Source organism: Neopelma chrysocephalum, unplaced genomic scaffold (assembly GCF_003984885.1).
Source record: "Neopelma chrysocephalum unplaced genomic scaffold, ASM398488v2 Primary Assembly neopelma1_97, whole genome shotgun sequence".
In the NCBI taxonomy this organism is placed as follows: Eukaryota; Metazoa; Chordata; class Aves; order Passeriformes; family Pipridae; genus Neopelma; species Neopelma chrysocephalum.
Window position 1 is genome coordinate 342,650 of NW_020897760.1, and position 15,822 is coordinate 358,471.

At 50.8% G+C, this 15,822-nt stretch overlaps 1 protein-coding gene across 18 annotated transcripts in view; it reads left to right on the forward strand.

Annotated features, from left to right (window-relative positions):
* The window catches only part of NFIA (nuclear factor I A), a 410,570-nt gene that overhangs the window by 148,006 nt on the left and 246,742 nt on the right, over positions 1 to 15,822 (forward strand). For 7 of the 18 annotated variants that reach the window (XM_027694347.1, XM_027694348.1, XM_027694353.1 and 4 more), the window contains exon 1: positions 11,821 to 12,180. The exons of the other annotated variants lie outside the window; for them this stretch is intronic. In XM_027694347.1, the coding sequence (XP_027550148.1) occupies positions 12,154 to 12,180 (27 nt within the window). In that variant the 5' untranslated portion in view covers positions 11,821 to 12,153. Of the gene's footprint in view, positions 1 to 11,820; positions 12,181 to 15,822 lie in introns of those variants that run through there. 18 annotated transcript variants of the gene reach the window in all.

A 15,822-nucleotide genomic window follows, 5' to 3' on the forward strand; every position in this document is an offset into this window, starting at 1 on the left:
CCCCCCCCCCCCGTGTTAAAGGAAATGAAGTCAACATCATTAAAAGGAGTGGAATAGGCGTATGCCAAAGCATTTGTAAGAGCACGTTAAAAATATTCTAATATGAATTCCAGCTGTCTTTGCAGACCATTGGTAACTTTTCTGAAGAAATCCAGTGACGGTCGCAGCCTCGCTGCCGTCGTCCATGCGCTGAATGCAAATTTGTGACAACAAGGGAAAGCAACCTTCATTATTTCCTACAATCACACTTTTTAAATCAAGTTAGCTAGGAATTTATAAAGGCCTTTGGCATCAGCTTTGGAGTAGGGCTTGCTCGTGACGTTTGGAATTAAAGGCAAATTGCACCAACCTCTCCTGCTCTGGGGAACAGCAAAAACCCCAGTGAGCCCAGCCCAGGGCTGCATGGGGCACGGGGCACGGCTGGAGGTGCTGCCCAGGGGCCATGGGTGATGGGGTACCTGAGTGCCAGGGTACTTGAGTTCCAGGGGATGTGTTTTGTATTATCTCTGTGCAGGTACAGTCATGTGTGGGGTACTGATGTGCATATGTAGTGATGTATTGGGGTGTCTGTGTGCCGGGGCACCTGTGTAACAGGATACCTGTGGGCAGATGTAGCAGCGTACTAGGGTATCTGTGTGCTAGGGTATCCATGTGCAGGTATAGTCCTATACTGGGATATCTGTGTCCTGGAGTGTCTGAGTGCTGGGGTACCTGTGTGCTGGCAGGTATTTTGCTTGGGAGTACCTGAGTACTGGGGTACTTCTGTACCACAAGTGCCTGTGGTCTGGGGTACCTACGACTCAGGGGTATCTGTCTGATGGGATACCCAATCCCACCCTGCCCTGCCTTCCACAAAAACTTCCAAACTGCCATAAAACCATCCTAAAGGATGAGGTGAAGGATGGGGCCCCCGGCAGGAGATGCAAAGAGGCCCCCCTGCAAGAGGGGCTGTCTGGCTGCTGCTTCCTTTGCACTCCCATGGCTGTAGGGCACTGAGAGCACCAGCACTGGTCCTTGTAGATGGGAACAGGCTCCTTCCCCTACAGCGTTCCATCCCAATGTCTCGAACGTTTTGGGAAGAGCAGTACTGCTGTGAGGAGGGAAAAGCAGCTTCCCTGGAGTCTGCATGGGACAGGGAAGGCAGTTGGCCACAGCCACTCTCTCCCAACGCTCAGGTGTCCTGTGTCCTCCTCTGCTCTGTACATTTCTCCTCTGCTTACTGGTTTTCCAAACCTGCAAGGGGCAGGATTTTCCATGGAGACTCAGTGTTCTTTCTGTGTTGCATATGCAGGAGGCCTGCCCACATGTTCCCTTTGCCAAGCAGGGCAGAAGTCGCTTGGATCAAAGTTTGGAGCTCAGTGACACTGAAAATCTGGAGATATTTCTTTAATTTAACAAGTGGGGGGGGAATTTTTTTTTTTAATCAGAGTTTGATGCTGCAGTGCAGCAGCAGAAAATAGTTTCAGCCTCTTGCCCTGTGTGCTGCATTATTGTTGGGGAGTTTATCCCAGATTTTATTAGCCGTGTAAGCATCTCTGGCTGCATGTGACCATCCTGCTCTCAGGAGTGACTCCTCCCTTGCTCAGCAGCACAAGTCTCAATGACTTGCCAATGCAGCTGGTGGGATTCAGGCATTTCTGAAACTTCTCCCCTGCAACCCTGTTCTAACTCTGGGTGCAGCCAAGGGGCCCAGCAGAGCACACACTGGGATGGAAATCCTCATGGATTGTGTCAACTCCTCAATTATAATAATTCCAACAGCACTTTTCATACTGATTTTCCTTTTTTCCCCTGATTTTACTGGTAAAGGATGTGATGGGAAATAACAGGCAAACCCACTGTATGGCCTAACAGGGATAGTGGGGAGAGGCCAAACTGCAGCCCCAAGCTGTGATGCCGAAATACCTCTGGTCCAGAGGACCCCTTGGCTTTGCAATTTGATTCATGGGCGGTGGGAGCAGCGCTGGGACACAGGGGTTCTGCAGTCGCTGCACCTGGCTGGCACAGAGCCCCTCTGCTGCAGGGCTGGGAGAGCCAGAGGCTGCTCGTGGGGGTCTGTGTCCCACTGTCACCGGGGAGGATGCTGCAGGTGCTGAGGATGCTGCAGCTCCAGCACCGCACTCCGGAGCGTGTAACCCCCCCATAGACACACACATATTGGGATAGGAATAATGTTTGTGGATAAGCACATGTGTAAGGGGATTGCAGCGGCGGTGTGTGCAGCTGCTGGCAGGCAGGACCGCGCTGGGCGGGAGAGCTCGGGGGTGCCCCCGCACCCCCCTCCGCGGAGCCGGGCCCGGGAGGCACTGCGGGGAGCGGCGGGGGCGGGCGCGGCGGCTGCCAGGTGCCCCCCTCCCTCCGTCCCTCCATCCCTCCCGCCCTCCGCGCCGCCCCCGCCACTTTTATTGAGACTTTATTTTGCGGCAGGGGTCGGGGGGCGCCGGCTCTCCCCTGGATTTCTCCCCCTTCACCCTTTTGGTTATTTGTATTTTTATATTTTCTTTTTTTTTTTTTTTTTTGGTGGGGGGAGGGTGGCTCCGAGCTGGCCAAAACCTCCCCGCTCTTCGCATGTGCGTGATTTAGAGTGACAGAATTGCGAGCCGGGGCTGGAGCAGCGATAAATCAGCCCTTCGCCGGCGCGGGGTTGCCGGGACTCGCCCAGCGCCGGACGGAGACTGCGGCAAAAGAGAGGGGGAAAAGGCGGGGGGGGGAGGGGGGAAAGGAAAAAAAAAAAAAAAAGGAAGGGGGAAAAAAGGGAGGAAAAACATAGAAAAATATACAGGGAAAAAAGATCAGCCCGCGGGCCGGCGGAGCGAGTGGCAGGGTTTGCGCGGACGCGGAGCAACTGGAGCGGCCCCGGGCTGCGCTGCTTCGAGGGGTTTTTCCTTTCTTGATTCTTCCTTTTTTTTTTTTTTTACGTTTTTTGTTTTTTTTTTCTTTTTCTTTCCTTCTCCTGTACCTTAGATGAAAATGGCTACCAGTGACTTGGCGAGCGTTGGGAAGGCAGAGCTGGCAGGTTGCGAGATTTATTTATTTGTTCTCCCCCCGCCCCAAAATAATCAAGAGCCAGACCAAAATCAAACAGCAAACTTTAAAGGCTTTGCTTTAATTCTCCCTCCACCTCTACTTTCTATCCCCCCACTCCCGCGATGCGGTGCCAAGACTGTGCCGGAGGGGGGGCCGGGAGGACCGGGAGCTGCGACGCCCATCACCGTCGCCCACGCCGGGCAGCAGCTGCTCGGAGAGGGACAGAAATCGGGCAAAATCGGGCAGAAACCTCCGGGCTGCGAACTCTCTCGGCGAGTAAAAATGGTGCCGCGGAGCGGGCGGATGCTGCGGCGGACACTGCGCTCCCGCGCGTAGGGATTATCCACCTTTTTTTTTTTTAAATTGTTATTATTTATTTTTATTGTCGTGCCACAGATCTACAACTGTACGTGCAAATAAAAGCGAGAGCTCACGGATACCGGTTTCCTTCCAGCGAGGACTGAGTAGTTAATCCAATAAGTATCTGTATTGTTCGGGGCGGTGGGGGGGTGGGGGGGAAGGCAGTTAATCATGTATCGCAATGTATGGATAATATATATGAATATTAAAGTGACGTGGGGGAAGAGTTTCGACGAGGGGGCTCCTATCGGGGGAGAGGACAAAGAAGAAAGTGGAAACAATCTTTTAAAATATTTTCCATTCATAAAAATGGCAGAGGGCTTATCCACCAGTCTATTTCTGCGTCTGACTGAACAGCTAATGCGTTATTGCCAGCTTCAAAAGATAATTGTAGTGTCGGTAGAGACCTAATAATACAGCAGCACATGTAATTTTAAACAACACCTCATTGTTTATTGGGACGTAACTTTCCCAAAGTTTATTTGTAGCATTAAGAGATTTTTAAGTGCAGAACAAATTGCAAATGAGCAGCTGTGGGGCGATGCACGGTTTGTGTGGCTACAAGAGTTTCTATATTTAGTGACAATCTGAATCTGAAGAGGATGAAAAAAATAGAATATTTTTAAGGAAATGCTTATTTCCTCCTGGAGAGGGGGGGAGCTGGGCTGGGGGATCTCCTGGCTCGGCTTTTCAGTTTTCTGAGGAAGAAATAATACAGTCTGTGTGTCTCTGCTCGCGAGCTTCATGACCATACGTACACCTGCTTCATAGGCTCAAAAATAACCTTTTCATCCAAGAACTTAAGGAAGGGGTCGGGCATACGTACGTGGGGCGGTGTCATGATTTATGTGCTTTTCCAGGAATCCAAATAAAACCGTGGCTGAGCACGTCCCTTTGTAAGGGCCACCTGTGCATCGTGCCTGGTTGTTCCGGGGGTTACCCTGTGGAAATCTTCCCAGCCTAGTATAGAAGTTAACACAACAGTCGGGTGACCAGAGGATGGTCTCACCTTCTCCCTGCTGTTAGGAGAGGAAAGCAGTGATTGTGACAGGCAGCCCACACAGATTACACTTCTTTTTTTTTTCTTCGTTTTTTTTCTTTCTTATTTTTTAAGAAAAACTTCTTTTCTGCAAAAAAAAACCAACAAAGCAGCCTCTCCAGAGAGATCCAGTACCAGTGCAGGGTGCCCAGCTCAGGGATCTATATTGCCAGGGGTTACAATGCGGCAGGTCAGTGAATTACAGTAATAAAGACTAAAAAAAAAATTCAGGTGCTGAGACGAACACATTCCTTTCACTATTCCAAAGGAGCCATAGGCACTGGGAAAGGCAGACCAAGCAAAAGAGAGCGAATGTGCTTCAACCTGTGATTTTTTATGACATCTTTTAGGTAGAAGCGTTGGGTCTCATGCAGGTGTGAGTTGTTACAACCAACCTTTTCACATGAGATACAGCACAATTTTTATGACTCACTCCTTGAACGTCATGAAGTTGTCTATAAAATTAGAGAAAGCAGTGAAGTGAAAAGTTACTGATCTTGGTGGAAGAGTATTACTTTTTATTCCCTAAAATTTCATTCAGTTCAAAGTTTATGGGCTAAGAGGGTGTTTATAAACTAGCTGAGTTAGACAGTGCCTGTCCTTCCTGTGAATAATATAGAACTTACCATCTTTTAAAGAATACCTAATTTAGGGCTGGAAAAGGTATTTTTAATAGCAGAAAAAAGACAGAGTTAGCAAAACTTGCGATGGAAAACTTTCCTGCTCTGTATCATTGAGGAAAGTGATCAGACCTCATGTGTGCTATAGGTCAGCAGGGCTAAAACTATTTTATAAAAAATAATTGTGGAAGAGATTTGCAGATGAATTTAGTGCCAGAAAAGCAGTAATAAACCTGCAGCTGTTACTGTGCCCTCCTAACCAGCCCATCTCTAACCTAGGCACAAAGTTTTCTGAGTTTGTGTCTGAATAGGCCACTCGGATTATTATTTTTTTTTCTGCCCAGAACTTTAGCATAGATAAAAAATGTCGAAAAAAATTTACTTAGTAGTGCAACAGATTGTTGGTTTGATTTTTATTTATTTATTTATTTGGATAAATAATGCCCATCTCATTGAGAAAGTTACAGACCCCAGAGAAAAGCCTGCAGTGAAGGGCAGCAGGGAATGCATGTTAATGAGGGCTGTTTCTAAGCAGTGTAGGTGATGTTTATTGGTAGTATTAATATTCCTGTTTTCTCTTAGACATAATTTTTTTTGCCACATACCTGTTTGTGTTACCTGAAACTTTACAAAGTCCAGTCAGCAATTCTTAAGGTTTATTTTTCACAGCCTGCCTTGAATCTCAGCTTTTATATTCTGAGCAAACCCTGGATGTAAAATGTTCTCATATAAAAGTATTGACAAAAGCCTTACTTTCCTTTTGAGAAATAGATTACATAAATAAATATGACAATGCATAGATATATAATATACCAAAATAAATAGCCTGTGTATGGGTGTGTATGGGCACATAAACATTATTTGCCACATCATGTTTATACCACTCTTGCGCAAACTTTATCAAACGAAATTTTCATCGAGGCGAGCGAGATTAGGTCCAAAGTGTTTATGCCAAACTGCCTGATAAAACGTTGGATTTAGGACAATGGCAATATCAGTTCTGTGCTTCGCAATCACTCTGTATCGCTGGAGAATTATTTTGTACCATTGTGAGAGGTGTCCATCAGCTTCCAGCCACGATAACACTGCGGGACTGTGTACAAAAAAAATATATCTGAGGACAACTGTACCTGTTTGCATCTTTCCTGGTTGTGCATGGAGGATTTATCCAGCTGGATGGTGGCATCAACATGGTGGAAAGGGATTTTTAGGTGCCTGCTGGCCCTTGGAGTGGCCCAGGTCTGCCCCAGAACTGGGCCGACGGGCACTGCTCAAACCCATGAGTAAATCACAGCGAGCTTAATAAACTGCATTCACTTTCACACAGAACTTTCACTTCGAGGTCTATTTCTGTTTTTCAAATAAATCCTGCTTGCAAAGCGGTTTTTAGGTTAAAATAGCATTACCATTTATTTTGCTCCCCACAGAAGATCTACAGCAAAACAAAAGGGGAAACACTGCCTCTCCCGCCTCTCTCCATTCTGTTGCTTCCTTTCTGCTGCCTGCACACTTTTGCTGGGAAGTTATTTCCTCCGCAGTGCATTTCGCAATAGACTCGAGACCCTGTGGAAATGCATTACAACTCTGCAGGCATTTCTGCGATGCGCTCGGCTCCGGAGCCAGCGCCCCACGTACGGCCGTGCCAGGCAGCGATACCGCCAGGAATTCATGGTTAAAGCAGGAGTTTTCACAGAAAGAAATAACACTGACCAATTTTTAGTGTAGTTATTCCCACTTGCCCTTAGCACAACTCCGTTAATTCCCATCCCCACCTTGTGGCTTGGGGCCTAGACCCCAAATTCTGGTTCAGTCACCTTCATCTGTAAGATAGGGACTGAAGCACCTATTTATCCTCCTCTGCTTTCCTGCTGGGAATCATGGCAATGGACAGAAAATATTGCATGCAAAACCATTATTATGCACATGTGTTTAGTAGTGTAAAGTGAGAATTTCCATTAAACATATTACCCTGCTTATTAAAGCTGCTCCCTGTAATCTGGAGCCTGGAGGTTGAATGTTCTGCCCACCTGCCCTCCCGTTTAAGGGCAACACAGTGTTTGCATGACTGTGGTATTTATTTATTGTAGAATCATGGAATGGCTTAGGTTGGAAGGGACCTTAAAGATAACCTAGTTCCAACCCCCCTAACATGGGGAACTATATTGCATCAGGGTTTGGAGCCTTCTAACTAGAGGAGGAAAATCCCATTATGCTCAGTTCTCTGTGTACATGTAGAATAATAAAACAATATCTTCCCTGCAGAGAGTCTTACAGAATACTCTCATTTTTGGTATCTTCAGAATATTATTGATGCCACGATGGATGCTGGGACCAGGTTATGCACGGCACTAATCTACAGCTCCTCCATGACATTTCTGCTGGGATTTGTAGATAATTCCATAGCAGGTCGTGGGATGACACAGAAACATCAGGACATTGATTTCCATCAACCATACTGGCACTTAGGTCTCTTGGAGATGTGAGTCAGCAGCGTATGGCTCTAAGGTTTTGATGGAAAGGGGATCAGGATTGACCTCCAGCTATTTCTGGGCGCTTCTGGCTCTCACTGGGGTGCAGCTGCCCCCAGGGCAGGCGAGCTGCTATGGTGGCTCTCCCAAAGCCACCAACACACTCAGGGCCCCAAAGAGCCCTGTTGTCCGGCTCAGGCCTTTAATGATTGCTGCTGTATGTTAACAGGCCATACCACATATAGACTGGCTATTGTCAGCACTGATCCTTGTCCAACTGACGGGCTATTCAAAGCGCTTCTCAAGCCTCTCCAAAATCCCAGCTTGTTCTACCCCGATGACAGCCATCCCTCCCATTTGGAGTTTTCTTTGTATGCTTGATAACATGGTGGAAATCCCTTATTATGCTTCTTTTAATAATGCTTTCACATGGCAAGGGGACATGATGTTTTAATTTATGCAGTACACATCATCCTTTGACAATTTGCTAAGAGGAGCCCTTGCGACCTAAGCCTGCGCCGAATACCACAAGTTTATGCAAAACCAGTGCTTTCCAACCTGTGGTCTCCAGACCGCTGGGAATTGGCGGAGTCCTTCCAAGGGGTCACCAGGAGGTAACCAAGAAAGCAGAGCCGCTGTCAGGAGGTTCAAACGCGCCGCGTATGGAGCCGCGCTGTCACCAGCGCAGGTCTGGGGCTCCCAAACTGGAAACTGAAAATCACTGTCTCAGGGTTTTTTTACTTTCTTACTCCTTTTCTTCTTTTTTCATCTCTGTACTCAATACACTGCGACTGCAACCTCTGTCTCTTTAACTACCTGCTTGAGTCGATTAAAAGCAGTAAATTCAGAGGGGTAACCACACCACTCCTTATGAGTTAAGTTGTGTGAGTCAAAGTCTCACTTTGTTGTCAAAAAATAGTAATTAACCTTCAGATCCACTTGCTCCCCCCCCTCCAAATTAATTTTGCAGTATTATCACGCATCTTGAGGCTTCCAGTTTTAAGCATATAATGCTTCTGCTGTTAATGAAGCGGGTATCCACGATCAAGGGGAGCTGAGAGCCACAGACAATTGTTTGTTTGCCTTTATTTCTCACGCCCTTTGAAGGTTTTTCTTTCTCCTCTGTTTGGCTTTTTTTTTTTTTTTTTTTTTTTTTTTTTTATTAAGTGACTTTAGCAGATTGTACCCTCGGAGCTGTGAATAATGGGGTTATTCTAGAAAAATGGCCAAGGCTAGTTAAGACACACAAAGCCAGGAAATCCTTTCAGGGATGAAATCAGGACTATTTTAGGGGTGCCGTGTAAGTTGGAGACTTTGCAGCTCGGCTGCTGCATCGCTGCCAGGCACGGCCGCGCTGCGGGGAGGATCGGTCCTCCCCTGCCGGGGGCTCGCCCGGCCGGGGGGAGCCCGCACCGACACAGCACCCGGAGCGGGCGGGGGAAGCGGGGTAGGGTTTGTGCAGAGCAGGGGGGGATGTAAAAGGCGCTCGTGCAAACGAGGATGGGGGGTTTGTCAGCGCCGGGTAACTTTGCCCGTGCAGCAAAGGAGCTTTGCTGGTGCAAGGGACGGGGGGTTCCCCGCGCTGGGGAGGGCTGCCCGTGCGAGGGGTGCGCATGGGGGGGTACTCGTGCAAGGGAGGGGTTTACCCGTGCCGGCGGGGTCACCCGTGCAAGGGAGGAGATTACCCGTGCAAGGGGGGGTTATCCAAGCGGGGAGGGGTGGTGGTTATCCGTGCGGGATGGGGGTGGGTTACCCGTGCAAGGGGCGCTCGCAGCATCCACCCACAGCATTCCCCCGCCGCCCTCCCGCGCAAGACCCCCGCGGCTGGGAAGGGGCTTGGCGGGGGCGGGACACGCCGCGGGGCCGCCCGGCGTTGGGGGGTGTGCGGGGGATGCCCATGAGCCCCGCCGCCCCCCGGTGCGGGTCTCCTGTGCGAATCGCGGCGATTGCGGAAATAAGCGGGGGCGGGGGCGAGGAGGAGGAGGAGGAGGAGGAGGAGGAGAAGAGGGAGGTGGGCGGGAGGCTGGCAAATCGCTCGTAACTTCTGCAAAGTCCCGGGCACTGGAAGCCCACCAGGCAGAGCGGGGAGAGGTGGCGGCAGCGCCCGGATCCCCCTGCCCCAGCCCTGGGTCGCCCCGCGCCGCAGCCACCAAAACCCCCAAATCACCCCAAAACCCCAATACATCCCATCCAAGAGCTGGCCGCAGTTGGCTGCGGCGGGTTTTCCCTTCCGGTTCCCAACGGCCGCGAGTTGATTTAAGCCATTAAAAAAATACAAAAAAATCGCGGAAAAAAAAAAAAAGAAAAAAAAGAGTGCCGCCAACCATCAGAGCCCGCAAAGTTTCTCCCGCACTGTTATCAGTGTTATGCCTGTTATCCCTGCCCGTGGGACGCGGCGCCGCTTAAACTCCTCTTTTTTGTGTGTTGTATTTTTATCCCGATTCCCACGCTTTCGCAGCAGAGGGAATTCGCTATTGTGTCTCGCGGGTTGTGGACGCGGAGGGAGCGCGGGCGCGCAGCCCTGCGCCGCCGCCTTTCTTTTTTTTCCTCTTTTTTTTAACCTTTTTTTTTTTTTTGAAGGGATTTGAGAAAACCGCTGAGCTTGACAGATTCCCCCCCGTGCTTCCCCCTCCCCGCCCGTACGTGCGCGCCGGCCCCGCGCGCGCCCATCCTGGAGCGGCCGCGGCCGCGCACAAAGAAACGCGCGCGGGCGCGCGCTGTGACGGACCGTGGCGCGGACCAATGGGCGGGGCGATGCTCTGTGACGTCACCTGGCGCTGCCCAATCAGCGCCGGGGGTGGGTGTTGCGACGTTTGAACTCTCCCGGGGGGAGGGGCGCGCCTTTTTTTTCCTTTTATTCCTCCTTTTTTTCTCTCATTTTTTTTCTCTCTATTTTTTCTTCTCTTTTTATTTTTTCTCCCTTTTTTTTCCTCCTTCTTTTTCTCCTTTTTTTTTTTCTTTTCCGCCGAAGTTGGCGGCGCCCCGCGGGGGAACGGGGCCGCTGGCGGGGACAGAGCCCTCGGAAATCTCCGGATTTAGCACCCAAAAAAAAAAGGGGGGGGGAGGGGAAAAGAAGAAAGAAAGGAAAAAAAAAAAGCTAAAACCCCCTACATTTAAAAAATTATTTATTTTTTAAAGCGTGCTTAACAAAACGCTGAGTTGGGAGAAATGAGGATAACTTGCGCGGCCACCCGTTTAGCGCTCAAATATACCGCCGGGGGAGAGGTGGTTTTGCTCTCCCCTTATTTTTTGGGGGGGGTTGTCGGCGGCTGCGGAGGGGCTGCACTTGACCGTGGCCCCTGCCTAGAGGGCGCAACCAGCCGTCCCGCGGCCAAAAGTCTCCCGAAGGGCGCCAAAAGTTACTTAAAAGATAATGCTGGAAACCGCAAAAGGCTGGGAACGGTGCGGCACGGACGGGGGAGGGACACAACCCACTCCTCCGCCACCTCCTAAACAAGCTGCGGGAAGGGATTTTTCCCCTTATTCCCCTACAGATGGGATTTTTCCCTGCGTGTGTCGTCGTTCCCCCCACCCTCAAAAAAAAAAAAAAGCCTTTAACTACGCGCCTATAACTGACACGGGGGTCACCTAAACCGCCTCCAGCAGTAGTGGAAAACGCTATTCCCAAGCGGAAATGGGGGACACACACACCACCCGGGACACCCTCCGAGTCCTCAGGAGCGGGCTGGAGAGCATCCAAACCCCAAACCCAAACGTTGCCGGTGCCAAGACAATGCGCTTCAGAAGTGGCAGGAGGCGCGGGAGTATTTTTAATTTTAAGCGCTTCACTTTTAGATTTTATAAGTAAGGAGGATGCGGGGGGTGGGGGGGTTCGATGTGCAGCTGAATTTAAGTGTTGCTATTTTTTTAAAGAAAATTATTATTATTAAGTGGAATAAGGCACCCTCGATTTAAAAGCGCTTGATTTAAAATGACAAGTGCCAAAGGGGACGGGGAAAGTTGTGGAAGGCAACGCCGCTCCCTCTGGCCCCCCCCCCCCCACTCCACCACCCCATCGCTCCACGGTCAAGGGCCGAGCGGAGCCGCAGCCCCCCACGGGAAGAGCAAAATAAATAAATAATAATTATGATAAAAAAATACACAAAACCTCCCCCCCTCCACCACCAAAAAAACCGAAGAAAACTTTGAGCTGGGCTCTGTGCTCCGCGGCTGGCCGCGCTGCGGGGCGGCGGGGCGGAGGGAGGCGGCGGCGCCGCAGCCCCCTCCCCGCCCCTCCCCGCCCCCGCGGGCGGGCGGCGCGGGGCGCGGGGCGGGCGGTGCGCGGCGCAGAGCGGAGGGGCGCGGAGCGGAGCGCAGGGGCGCGGAGCGGGGGCGGCGGAGGGGCGCGCAGCGAAGCGCTATGCCTTTAACGGCGCGCGGGGCAGGCATGCCGAGCGCGTAGTGCGGGAAAGTCGAGGCGGGGTTAAAGTTCAGCTCATGGAGCGGCTCCGCGCTGGCTGCAGTTTGGCAGAGTTGGAAATGTGAAAGCAAGAAGCAGGCTCGGGGCTCCCCCTCCTCTCCTCTCTCTCTCTCTTTTTTCCCCTCCTCTCTCTCCCTCTCCCTCTCTCTCTCTCCCCCTCTCTCTCTCCCTCTCTCCCCGCACACGCACACCTCCAAACCGCAGCCCCCCGCAGCAGTCATGTATTCTCCGCTCTGTCTCACCCAGGTAAGCGGCCGCCGGGGCGCGGTGGGGCCGGCGCTGCGGGGGTGCGCGGCCGTGCGCGCCGGGGAAGGGGCACCACCGCCGCTCGCCGAAACTAACTTTGTTGCCTTTCGCTCGCATCCCCCCCCCTCCACCCCCTTCCCGCACGGCCATTTGTGTCGGCACATGGCTAATGGCGCCTACTTATTAATGCTTTAATTAACGGGGGGGGGCCGCGCGGGCGCGGTGCTGCGGGACAACCCCGCACGGCCCCGCCGTGCTTGGTCATCCGCGATCGATGCCGCCGATGCTGCCGCCCGCGCCGGAGCGCCCCGCACAGCCTCGCACCGCGGCCCCGGGGCAGCGCTGGAGCCGCTGCGCCGCTCCCCGCCCCGGGCACGGCGCGGCCCGCACCCCCGGCACCGCGCCCGGGGCTCCGCGGGAACGGCCCCGCCGGCTCCGCGCCAGCCCCCCGCCGCCCCGGGCGTGGACAGAGGGACCGTCCCCCGCACCTGGGCTTGCTCCCGCGGTGCGGCGCGGTGCAGCCGCCCCCGCGCTCAGCACCCTCCGCACCCCCGGAGGGCCGCCGCGGCCGGGGACCCGTGAGCGTGTCCCCGCACGGACACCCGCAAACTTGTCCCGCGTGTGTCCCGTGTCGCCCCCCTCGCCACCCTCCCGCCCGCGGATCGGGCCCCCGCGGGACTCGGCGCAACTTTTGCGTCCCCCGCTCTCGGCGGGACGGGGCTGCGCGGGGAATGTTGGGGGGGGGGGTCGCTGCGCGGTGCCCCCCAGTTGCGCGGCCGCGGATCCCCCGGCCCCCCCTTTTTCCCCGCGCGCTGCTGCAGGACGCTGAATTACACCCCTTCAATTAGCAGGATATAATGGTTTAACGAGGAAATGCTTTGTGGCGGACTCAAACCCCAGATTATTTCCTCCTGCAGGAGATTTTGACTACATTATTCTTATTAATTTAATTGGAATATTTTTTTTCTCCCGGTGAGAAAGCCTCTCCGGGCTCTTTCCGCCGAGAAAAAGGCAAGGAATTGCAGAGAGAGGGGCGGCAGCTTCCCAGGCAGCCTGAAGAGCTGCAAAAGTTTCGTCCCCTTCTCCCGTCATGGTCCCCTCTCCTTCCCCAGCCTCCTCCAAATTTTGGGGTGCTGGTGAGGAAATGCCAGGCCGGCGGGGACACGAAACTCCAAACCATACACTTGCTCAAAGGCAGGAGGAAAAACGAGAGCAAAAGGAGTTTGCAGAGGTTGGGATGCAACTCTGGGCTCTGCCTGGACAAAGTTTGTGCTTCTAATTCAACTCTGAAAAATACCTGGTTTTTGTCAGCTCTGCAGCTGCAGGAGGGACCCCCGGACGCTCCGTGCAGGGCCCGCAGCACCGACTCGCTTGGCATCTCCACGTGGGGCTCCTTGGGCTCAGTAGGCCCAGTTACACATTAAGGAGAGAAAATAAATCCATGGGCTGGTTGCTTGTGGCCCAGTCATGTTATGTGCCCCCCCCTCTTTTTTTTTTCAATTTATAAAAAAAAAAAAGGGGCAAAAAGCCCAGCATGTGCTTTGACTCCGTTAGGAAAATCTTGCATTCTTGCTGCACGTTTGGAAAAGTAATATGAGGATTAGAGGCCTCCTGACAAACTCTTCCCTCTGAAGGATCAATTAGGTGGTTCTGTCATTTTTCCATAGAAAAGGGGGCGAGCCCTGAGCCATTGCAAGCAATTCAAGCAATTTCCTATTTTATCATTTCGGGAGCTTTTATTGATACAAGTTTTGGAACAGAATTTTTTTTTTTTTTGGCAAGTTTTAATTCAAATTTAAAGGGAAGCTCTTGGAAGTGGGTTAGACAAGGAAAACAAACAGAAATCGTGGTTCTGAGCATATTTATCCAAGCCCTGGAACCGAAATGGCACGAGCGTTTTGTATCATCTGTCAGGAAAAATCCAAACATTGTTCCATTTACATATCTGCTGAGGAGCTAGGAAATAGTTGGGGAACATATGCACATCTCCTCATAGATTTACAAGTAAATGGATTGTAAAAATATTAGCAAGGGTCGCTGTAGCTGGCTTAATTTCAAAAAGATCTGCAGAAATACATTGTTTCAAAGCCTCCTTTGCAGGATTACATTATTGCGGGCACCTTTGGGCTGGGATTGGGGCTCTTTTACCATAGTTCTTTTTTTTTTTTTTTTAACATCTTTTTGAAGAGCAGAAGAGAATTTTGGGATAACAGTACCAAATTGTGTGGCCCAAATTTTAGGTGCTGCTTAGAAACAGGCAGCTCTCGGAAGAGCTGTATCCTCAAACTTTGGAGAGTAGTGCAATAAAGAAAAAAACCAACTTTTTATTATCGTTTTTCCAGCTTTCTGGTGTCTTTTATTTTTAGGTGACCCATCCAACACCAAGGGGGGAAAGTAAACAGCTTTATCACATACTTTCAAAGTTTCTCTTCAAGCTAACTTGGGGAAAGGGAAAGATCATCGCCTTTTCCACCAGTTCCTTAAAATCCTGCTATTTTGCAGTGAGGCTGCAGACAAGTTGTGTATCTGTTAGCATACTTGCACTGACACATTTCCAAAACTTTTTGGGTGTTTTGGGGGGCTGTAATAATGCTGAAATAAATAACTATATTGTGCAGAAACTGCTCCCCCCTCCTCCGTCCCTGCTTCCAGCCGAATTCTGTTTGATCAGTCCTGGCTGCTTTTATTTCCACTTGAACTTTGCTAATACCTCACCGCTGAGATTGAAGCGGTGCAATTTTCCGGAGCAGCGTGTTTACCAAGACAGTTTGAAAGTTGGTCTGTTTATGAGTCATTAACCTTTTCTCCTCATACACCATTTTGAAAAGACACATTGGAGTCTAATAGGGACGTGCACACCTCGCGCACGAGCAGCGGTGCTTCTCGTTTACTTCAGCCACAGACCCTGACTTTGCACCAAATAACATCATCTTTCCCCCCCCTCCTTCTAAAGTGGTTTTGTGTTTTTTTTAAATTTTTTTTTGGGTGTTGTTTTTACCTCCCCTTTCAGGTTCACATCGTAGAGAAATCAGCTTTAGCGCAGGTTAAAGCAACTCTCTCTTGGACAGTATCCAGCGTTGAGCCAAAAAAGTCTCGAGCACATGAGATCAAGCAGGACAAAGCGCTGCTTAAAGCAGAAAAGTTAAAATATTTCAGGATGTACCAAGACGTGTTTGGAAAGTGGGAAGGCTGGAAGCGCTGCCCTGGCTCGCTCTGGGGCTGTCGAGCCTCTCTGCTCTGTGTACCTTTGCAGATAAACTTCCACTTGACAAAAGGCCTTTTTTCCTTGACTCTCCCGGAGTGGGGAAAGAGAAGGACAGGAGAGATCAAGAGGGAGGGTTTATTATTTTTAATAGCTTGTAGGGACCTGTAGTTTTTATATTTTTCTTCTTTTCCCCTCTCTGCCCCCCCCGTGAGAGCTGTTTCTGGTGGGTGAGAGCAGCTCCATGTGCTGGGATTGTGCCTCCTCTCACTTTTTGAATCTGCCGACTGCAAACTCGCAGCAATCTTTTTTTTTTTTTAACTTTATTGAAATTTGAAACTATCATCTTTTCCCATGGAGGAGGGAGAAAAAAAAAGAGGAATGTGCCAATCATTGGGCTGATTTATTTTATTTTACCTGCTTTTATTTTAATAATCCTT